This window comes from Myotis davidii, unplaced genomic scaffold (genome assembly GCF_000327345.1).
Source record: "Myotis davidii unplaced genomic scaffold, ASM32734v1 scaffold9, whole genome shotgun sequence".
Taxonomy (NCBI): domain Eukaryota; kingdom Metazoa; phylum Chordata; class Mammalia; order Chiroptera; family Vespertilionidae; genus Myotis; species Myotis davidii.
The window spans coordinates 1,661,702-1,671,935 of record NW_006299435.1 but is presented as its reverse complement, the minus strand read 5'-3'; the positions used below and the strand labels follow the sequence as shown (position 1 = coordinate 1,671,935).

Here is a 10,234-nt window from a genome sequence, read left to right as displayed (position 1 = left end):
TGCAACCAGCCTTCTCTGCCAGGACCCACCTCCTCTACGTGAGGCGGTAGAGACACCAGGACGGGCCTCCGCCATGCCATGCAGATCTGCAGGACCCCCAGGCCTCACTGCACGGAGCAGCTGCCGGCCCCGCCTCCACTATGCATGTGGCCATCTTCTGACGGCCATCTTGTGACGACCTGAGGACGTGACGCCACCTAGGCTATTACTAGTATAGATGACATAGAACAGTGCCTACAGTCAGCCCTCCACATCTGCAGATCCCCAACCTCAGAGAGAAAATACTGTTTTTGATCCTCAGTTGGTTGAATCCATGATTACAAAACCTGGGGGTAGAGGGCTGACTGTACTTATTGAAAAAAATCCACATAGAAGTGGACCCACACAGTTCAGATTTGCTTAGGCTTTTATATATATAGACTAGAGGCCAGGCACATGAAATTCGTGTACGGGGAGCAGGGGGTGTCCTTCAGCCCGGCCTGCACCCTCTCCAATCTGGGACCACTGTCTCCTAACTGCTCGCCTACCTGCCTGCCTGATTGCCTCTAACCCCTTCTGCCTGCCAGCCTGATCGCCCCCTAACCACTCCCCTGCTGGCCTGATTGACACCTGACTGCTCCCCTGCCAGTCTGATCGCCCACAACTGCCTCCCCTGCCACAACCCGCCTTCTCTGCCAGGACCCACCTCCTCTACGTGAGGCGGTAGAGACACCAGGACGGGCCTCCGCCATGCCATGCAGATCTGCAGGACACCCAGGCCTCACTGCACGGAGCAGCCGCCGGCCCCGCCTCCACTATGCATGTGGCCATCTTCTGACGGCCATCTTGTGACGACCTGAGGACGTGACGCCACCTAGGCTATTATTAGTATAGATGACATAGAACAGTGCCTACAGTCAGCCCTCCACATCTGCAGATCCCCAACCTCAGAGAGAAAATACTGTTTTTGATCCTCAGTTGGTTGAATCCATGATTACAAAACCTGGGGGTAGAGGGCTGACTGTACTTATTGAAAAAAATCCACATAGAAGTGGACCCACACAGTTCAGATTTGATTTTCTGTGAGAAGCTTAAAGATAAATTCAAGTCTGTGGTAGCATAACCTGCTTGGCAATTTATACGGTTTCTTTTCAGGTATGAACCATCCACAAACTAGGGATGTCCAAAGGAGTATCTAAAAGATCCGCAAGGAGCATGGATAGTAACAGGTAAAGCAACCATGGGGTTCTCCGTTGGTAGGAAAAGGAAGGAGGGTGGCTGGGTTTAGAGTATTGCAGCAATGCAATTTATGGAGTAAATGCTTTTCATATTGGTGTGTGAGGGGGAAGGCAACAGTGTATCACAGGAGGTGACATGAAACCAAATCTCATTAGGCAGCTAGGGAAAAATGAGAATGTTCTGTCTATAAAAGCCTGTACAGCACAGGGAAGTTTAGTGGAGACCTGAGCACTAAGTCTATTGAAGCTTCCTCCAGCTTTGCTGCTGCTGCCGCCATGAGCAGCAGACATGCCTTGTTACTGCTGCTAAGGATTATGGGCCTCTGGTCAGTGCCCTGCTGAGCCAGAGTGGAGCCTGTGCCCTTAGGTACATGTTTTTATGTATTTGTTAAATGGTTACTTTTTTCCAGAACATAGTTAAAAAGTGGGAAAGTATTTAAAAATGGAAAAGTAGGTTATTAAAACTCACATTCTTTTAAGCTCAAATATTTTATTTAGAGCAAAAAGAGTTTATTATAATTTAGCATTCCTGAGTTTAATAAAAGCAAATTCATCCAGAAGCAATAAAAGACTAATAAATTTCTTTATATGAAAATAAAATTATGATAAGAAAACAGGAAAAGTCTAAAATAAATGATAAACTGAGAGGAACTGTTTTGACATGTAACATACATAAATGTATAACATCTCTAATACACAGGAACTTTTAAAAATTGAGGGGGGAAACTTGCAAAAACGTGATAGATAAGTCAAAGACGTGAATGGATAATTCACACACACACAAAATAAAAAGAATAAAAAATGTTCTTTGCCCTAGCCAGTTTTGCTCAGTGGATAGAGCATCGGCCTGCAGACCAAAGGGTCCCGGGTTTGCTTCTGGTCAAGGGCACATACCTTGGTTGCAGGCTCCTCCCCAGCCCAGATCCTAGTCAGGGCTTGTACAGGTGGCAACCAATCAATGTGTTTCTCTCATGTTGTTGTTTCTGTCTGTCTTTCCCTCTCTCTTCCACTCTCCCTAAAAATCAATGGAAAAATATCCTTGAGTGAGAATTAACAAAAAAAAAAGGTTCCACAAGTATATGAAAAAATATTCAACTACTTAATAAGAAAAATGCACATTAAAATAACACTGAGATATTATTTCTCACCTATCAAATTAGCAAAAATTAAAAAGTACATCAACACATTCTGTTGGTAAGCCTGGGGGGAAATAGGTGCTCTTAAAGATAGATGGTCAGAATGCAAATTAGTATAATGTTAATTTGGGAGAATTGAGCAATATCTAACAAAATGACACCTGCTTTTCCACTTAATTGCAGTTTACCCTGGTCAGACATCTCCAGTTGTACAAGAATATGTATGCCCAAAGTAATTCACTTTAGCATTGTAATTGCAAAATACTAGAAATAACCTAAATAATTTACATGGGAGAATGGCTGGTGTTGCTTGTCTGGTTTTGCTGCTTTCCTGGGCCTGGAGCTGAAATACAGCTGAGGCCTAGAAGTTATCTTCAGGGAAGAAAGGTCGGGGGGAGGGGGGGGAGGCCTAAACCCCATAACTAGCAATATGAAAAGCTAGGGGGTCCAAACGGCATGACCAATGAGGTGCTCAGGGGGGGAAAGTTACCCTGGGGATGACGAGGTTCTTGTTTTCCCAGCTTTGCTCCTTGCTAAGCATCTAGGACTTTCACCCTGGTGACCTTCTGTACCTGGCTCCTCGCCCTTGCTCTGCTCATATCGGTCTAACTGCCTGTAACCATTTCAGATCAGGCAAGCAGGAAGCCACAGCAGGCTCCAGACTCTCCCAACCCTCTGATGCCTTTCCCAGAGGAAGAGGACTCAGGCCCCAATCAGCTGGCCCCACACCTGATCATCCTGGATTTTCCCCTTAAACCAGCGGTTCTCAACCTGTGGGTCACGACCCCTTTGGCGGTCGAACGACCCTTTCACAGGGGTCGCCTAAGACCGTCCTGCATATCAGATATTTACATTATGACTCATAACAACATTACAGTTATGAAATAGCAACAAAAATAATTTTATAGTTGGGTCACAACATGAGGAACTATATTTAAAGGGCCAGAAGGTTGAGAACCACTGCCTTAAATCCTTCTGGTGTTTGCAAGATGCTTTACTGTTTGCAAAGCACTTTTGCGTTTCATCTCATCAGATGCTCAGAAGTCCCTCAAAGAGCAAGTGATACCCCTGAGAATGAGGGCCCTGGGTGAGCAGATTTCATGAATGGTTTGCTCTGCCTTTGCCTTTGTGCCCTGGGACAGGGATTGGGGGGAGGATGCATCCTCAGGGTCTAAATGGGCAGGGGCTAGACCAGCAAGAGAGGCACTTTGGAGGATCCCAGGAGAATTCTGCAAAGGGACGGTGCCACCCAGGAAGGATTCCAGGGAAGTGGGGCCAGTGCCAGTGACAGAGTCAGGACTGCCTGACAGAGACACCCCACATGCAGCCTGTGGTGTCAGGCAGGGCTCATTGCCAGGAACAGGCCACAGGGAGGAAATCAGCAGTGGCAGGAAGTGGCCCAGGGAAGCAGGGACTCAGCCTGCCAACACCCCGACCCCCACCCCTCGCAGAGGGTACAGGCAGAAATGGGTTCCAGCCTTTGGCAGGCACTGTCTCCCAGCAGGACTCAGCTCCCAGGAGTGCAGCAGGGCTCAGGCCAGAATGCCAGGAGGGAGGGGGCAGAGGTCGGGCAGTACTTCTATGGTGAGCTGACAGGGTGTGGGCCAGTGGGCACCAGGTGCCCAAACCTGATTGTGCCCACCCAGGGAGGTTGGGGACCAAGGTGATAAAGGACTGTTCAGGGGGCCTTGGGCCTTAGCTATTTCCAAACAGTATCTAGTATTTCAATATCTTAATAACTGGTCTGCCTGTCGATGTAAGAAACGTTCAAACCTGTAAAGAATTTTTGTGGGTTTATTAGGACCAGAAATAGAATGTTGGGGACTAGCTGTAATTATAAGAATAGTAAGCATGCTCTGTTAACCATGATTGTTCTGTTGTGATTAGAGAAAGCACATTCTAATCTGGCTGTGAGTTCTATGCAGAGGGACATGGAAGTTAACCTCCTTTTCCGAGAACTGCCATTGCCTGTAATCTGTAGCCATTTTACGCGTTCTTTCTTATTCCTTTTGCCTACTGCTGCATGTAATCTTTGTCCATGTGTTACTGAGGAGATGAGGAGACCTTGGTTCTTGTCTTCTTGAGAGAAAGATTTCAATCAAGAGAAAATATTTCAAAATGTAGAAAAGCAAGTAAGAGTTTATTGACGCAGCAAAAATAGATTTAGGAGAGTGAAACAAGGAAGGACATAGAAGAAGCAACAGGAGAGCCCCAGCTGGGCTGCTTTGGCTCACTGGGGAGTCAGAGAAAAGGGGGCCTTGGAGACAGGTTCAGGGGTTAGTCTGGGACAAACCGCCACTGCTCATTGCTCCCCTGGTTGCAAGTCTCCTGGGGTCCCTTAGAGGTTGGGGGTTACATGCCTGTGAGGGAAGGAGAGAGGGAAAGGAATTTACAGGTGAGCTCCTCCGAGTAAAGCAAGAGTAGCAGCAGTAGCCTTAGCCAGTTTGGCTCAGTGGATGGAGCATCGGCATATGGACTGAAGGGTCCCAGGTTTGATTCTCTAGTCAAGGGCACATGCCTGGGTTGTGGGCTCCATCCCAGTGGAGGGCATACAGGAGGCAGCCGATCAATGATTCTCTCTAGCCATTGATGTTTCTCTCTCTCCCTCTCCCTTCCTCTCTGAAATCAATAAAAATTTAAAAATAAAAGAATTAAGCACATAGCCCAAATGGGTTCACTGGTGAATTCTACCAGACATTTCAGGAAGAAATTCCACAAATTCTCTATAATCCCTTCCAGAAGACTGAAGCAGAGAGAATATTTCCTAACTCATTTATAAGGCAAGCAGTACCCTAATACCAAAACCAGAACAAGACACCATAAAAAATAAATAAAATTATACACCAATATCTCTCATGAACAGAAGTGCAAAAAAATCCTCAACAAAATTTTGGAAAGTCCAATCCAACAATGAATAGAAAGAATTATACATCACAACCAAGTAGTGTTTATCCCAAGTATGTAAGGCTGGTTCAACATGCAAAAATCAATTAATGTAATCTATCACATGAAAAGACTGAAGAAGGGAAATCATATGATCACATCACTAGATGCGCAAAAAAAAACCCACAAAAAAAATTTGACAAAATCCACAGTCATTTATGATCAAAACTCTAAGCAAACTAGGAATAGAAGGCATCTTCCTCAGGTTGATAAAAAGAAATCTGTGTGGTGTTAGATGGGCGCTAAGCGTATGGGGTGATCACTTCATAAGTCATATAAATGTCTATTATGTTGTACACCTGAAATTAATATATTGTATGTCAACTGTAATTGAAAATTTTTAATCTACAGAATCCTACAGCTATCATCATACTGAATGGTGAGAAACTCAACACTTTCCAGCTAAGATCAGGAACAACGCAAGGACATCCCCTCTCATGACTGCTTTCTTTTTTTAATATGTCTTTATTGATGAGAGAGGGAGAGAGAGAAAGGGAGAGGGCTGGACTAGGGATTGAGCCTGCAACCCAGGCATGTGCCCTGACCAGGAATTGTACAGTGACTTCTCGTTTCCTAGGTGGACACTCAACCAATGAGCCACAACTGCCGAGCTCACCACTGCTTTTCAACATCATACTAGGATTCAGTCATAACTAATTGAAATACGGGGGAAGGGGGAGGAAATAAAAGATATACAGGTTGGGAAGGAAGAAATGAAACTGTCATTGTTCACAGATGACATGATCATCTCATTTAATTTTAAGCAATAATAATGTGATTTATGAGCTCTGAGTAGAGAAATAATTGAGCATTACAGACTTTCTGTTAAACCTGTGTCCAGAGCTTGCAATTCAAGTCAATTCAACAAACATTCTCTGTGATCCTGCTGTGGGCCAGGCGCTCTGCTAGGTTCAGGGGATGGTGCGATAAGCAAATATGGTTCCTGCTCTAAAGGAGCTCACAGTTCAACGGGCTCCAGCATCAGCCTCAGTAAGCGCTGAAATCAAAGTCCAAACCAAGAACCAGGGGAACAATAAAGGAGGGAGGTGGCAGTGAGGATGCACAAAATCCCTGTACCATAAAAATGTCAGAAACACACAGGTCACGTAGATAACCTTGGGGCCACACTGAGTGTAATTTATTGTAGGATGGAAGCCCCCCTGTCGATGACAGATGGGTGATCATGTCACTCTTTACTGAAAGACAAATATGTGCCATTTAAGTCCAAGGACATGGAAGAGGGGAAGCCCCATCCACCACACAGATACACTGGGGCATATGTGAGCCAGGGCCCCGCAGCCATGTCTGAGATAAGGGCTTAGACGAGCTGACCTCTGTGGGAAACTTCCAGGTACATCTTGGCACAGCAGTGGGCTCCAGTCTGTGGTGGATTCCAGAGAAAGGCAGCACTGCCCCCTCTTGGCACACAGCCATGCCTGGCTGCAGCTGATGCTCTAGTCCTTCCTGACACGCAGCAGAGAGACTTGGATGGGAGGCAGGTAAGCGTGCAGTTCATGGCGGAGCTGGAGGGCAAAAGGAGCAGGTGAGTACTTACAGCTCATCTGGCCCATGCGCTCCCCACAGACCAAGGACAGGAAGGGACAGAGGGAGAGAACAAAGGAGGAGGCCACCACATTTCCTGAGCATCCTGCGGGCTGGGCACGGCCTAGGTGCTTTGTGCACATAATGTCATTTAAACCTGACAGTGACCTTATAAAGCAGGTAGTATCAGCCTTATTTTATAAGAGAGGAAAGTGTATGGAGTAACTTGCCCCATGTCTGGATGTGTGAAATTCACACCCAGATCTATCTGGCCCCATAATTTGTTGTTTGATCCCTGAGCCCTAAACCAATGGCCAGCTCCCAAGAACTGATGTCCAACACCCCCATGGCCTGGTCCTACACCTAGGCTCCTGACCTGCTTCTGTCTCCCTGGCTTCTTTCTGACCCCTGAAATCGTTTCCAGTTTGGGGGAGTTCAGATATGACACCCTCTGGCTTTCCTCTTCGACTGAGATTCACACTGGCTACTTTGATTATCATGTGCAGTGGGCATTTGTCTTTTATTTGGCTGTCCTGCTTCAAAACCCCCATGCCATGTTCAGGGAACTACTTATGGAAATCTGAGGAGTTCTCCTAAGAGAACTTCAAGACCTAAATGTTCCCTTTCCCTGATAGCAAGATGTGGGCACCAGAGGTAGACTGGGCTGACTCACTGTAATTTTCCAAAGAGCCAAACATTCCTGAAAGCCCTAACCCCAGAATTTTACTACTAGAAGCATTGACCTGGGTTTTAGGAGAATTTTCTCACTTGTACAAGTAGAGCCCAGTCTTGGTTCCCTAGAGTGTGCATCGATGGTATTTTTCTTCCTAGCATCTCTGTTTCCTTTGGGGGCTATCCTTTGATTTCCATGTGGTTCAGGTTGGAATGTCCGTCATGGTGGCCCTTGTAGGCCAATAACATCATTCCTTCCTTAGAATGATATGATTAACTCGGGAGAGGAAATGCCTTGTGATTCTAGGGCTGTCATAGCCACCTCTCCTTACAGATGGAGAGAGACTCTGAAGAATAAAGGGAGCATAACTGAGAGAAAAAGAGAAAACTTTGATGAAGTTCTAGGTTTCTCACCAATACTTTGCCTTTTCTGTATAAGCTCTGTTGGGTTTCTGCCACTTGCAATGAAAAGTCCTGCATATCTGCCCATGGATATGATTGCCCTTCTCCCAGAGGCCAGAAGGCCTGACCTTCTAAGGCAGCCGTGGACAAACTACGGCCCGCGGGCCGGATCCGGCCCGTTTGAAATGAATAAAACTATTGAAAAAAAAAAGACTGTACCCTTTTATGTAATGATGTTTACTTTGAATTTATATTAGTTCACACAAACACTCCATCCATGCTTTCGTTCCGGCCCTCCGGTCCAGTTTAAGAACCCATTGTGGCCCTCGAGTCAAAAAGTTTGCCCACCCCTGAGGGCTTGAGGAAATTGAGGGTGAGAAAAATATATATATTTTTTTACATAGCAGAGAAGGGGAATTCAGAACACAAGAAAAACAGGCAGAAGCAAAGCCAGGCAGGGATCCTTAGATTTAGCTCCTAATACGCCATAAGAAACTACTAGTAGACTCCCAGGTGTAACAGTTGCTCTTCTGTACCCTGCAGATCTTCCCGGGAGTTAGTTCACAAGAATCGCTCACTCTCCTCTACTCCCCTGGCCCAGAAAGCACCCACTCACCTGGTGCATCAGTCTCTCTGCCGCTCTGGGGTCAGTGAGGTCTTCTGGGGAGGCCACACTCAGTCTCAGGAGGAGGAAGCCTTCATCCCCACCTGCAAGTTGAGATCAGTAGGAAGATAAAAATATGGGGGAGTCAGTTCAGAAATCAAGACGTGAATGGTGTTACCCAGCCACTGTCCCCTCCCCACAGCATATATGTGCTCATCTCATATGTAAATGTGTCTGTGTTCACATACAAGCTTACATTTCCTCACTGCAAACAGAAAGAGCATTCCCTCTCTCTAAACAACCTAAACGTACATCCATAGAGGACTAGTTAAATAAATTATGATAAAACAAAATGGAATACTGAGCAGCCATAAAAAAAAAACATGTAATCTTTATCATACACTCTGCATGCATAAAAAAGAGAATGTGAGATATCTATCTATATCTTAATAGATTTATATAGATATAGCTAGATATCAATATTATATAGCTACCTTTCATCCTCCTTTTGACACTTCCCTATGCATATTTCATGTCCAGAAGAGGATGCACAAGAAAGCAACACCATCAGTTATGGGAATGAAGAAAACTGGGTAGTTGGGGTCAGCAGTGGGAGAGAGACATTTTATGCTGTACCCTCTGTATCTGTTGAATTTCAAATCATGTGACTGTATCAGCTAATAAAAATAATAAAATAATTTTGAAATAAAAAATATATTGATAAATTGTTTAGAAAATTAAAATATAATAGAGTTTGGGCATCAAACAGACTTTCATCTGGAACCCCACTATCTTTTTTGTTTAAATCTGTTTTCCTCAACCTGCCATATGGGGTAATAAGACCCACCTCAAGTGATGGTTGCTTTTAATTATCAATTTTTAATTTTATTTTTCAGCTACAGTTTACATTCAATATTACTTTCTATTAGTTTCAGGTGTACAGCATAGTGGTCAGGCCGTCATACACTTTGTGAAGTGTTCCCACCCCAATATTTAAAGCACCCACTTGGCAGCATACATGGATATTACAATATTATTGACTACATTCCTTAGGCTGCATTTTACATCCCCATGACCAGAGAAAACACGCAGTGGGTGCCAATGCTTCCTGTTGAGCAGTATTTTTATGCCATCTCTGCCTGGAATACAAAAGAAATTTGGCAAGGTGATTGTGATTAATGTTTTTATATCACCTTCCCAGAAAGGCAGGGCAAGCGGAGGATATTGTGGGGATGAGGCATAAGGAAGTGCAGGTGGGGGTGGCAGACTGGCCAGGAGCTGAGCTGACCCAGCAGCCTTGGACAAGGGGTTTCTTCTCTGAGAAGGAGCTGTTGTCTCACAGGTGTAGCTTAAAATCCACACCTTTGCCCAATTTATTCATTTTGTCACCATTTATGGCACCAACCCAGCAAGTGCATCCAGTGAGCCCCGCTTTCATGGGTTCTAGATGCTCAGAGGGCAGCAACTTGGGCCAGGTGCCCACAGGATGCTCCTCTGTGTGGCTCTGCCTGAACCAGAGGCTTCCAGAGCGCGAGGGCCATGTCCTTCAAATAAGCTTTGGGGACGCGCCTGGGGCACAGTAGTTACTCAGAAAGGCAGAGCTGGGAAGGACTTCATTGTTCATGCCAGCTACCGATGGAGACACTGAAGCCCAGAGAGGGACAGGGACCTGTCCTAGGTCACTCAGGTTGTTAAGGGCAGAGCCAGATCACAAACCA

At 45.5% G+C, this 10,234-nt stretch overlaps 1 protein-coding gene across 1 annotated transcript in view; it reads right to left on the bottom strand.

The window, feature by feature from the left end:
- Positions 1-6,750: 6,750 nt before the first annotated feature.
- MUC20 (mucin 20, cell surface associated) overlaps positions 6,751-10,234 on the bottom strand; it is a 5,053-nt gene continuing 1,569 nt past the window's right edge. Inside the window, exons 2-3 of the mRNA XM_006775020.2 lie at positions 8,529-8,620; positions 6,751-6,819 (exon numbers count right to left, since the gene is read on the bottom strand). Coding sequence (XP_006775083.1) covers positions 6,751-6,819; positions 8,529-8,620 — 161 coding nt within the window. The remainder of the gene's footprint in view (positions 6,820-8,528; positions 8,621-10,234) is intronic.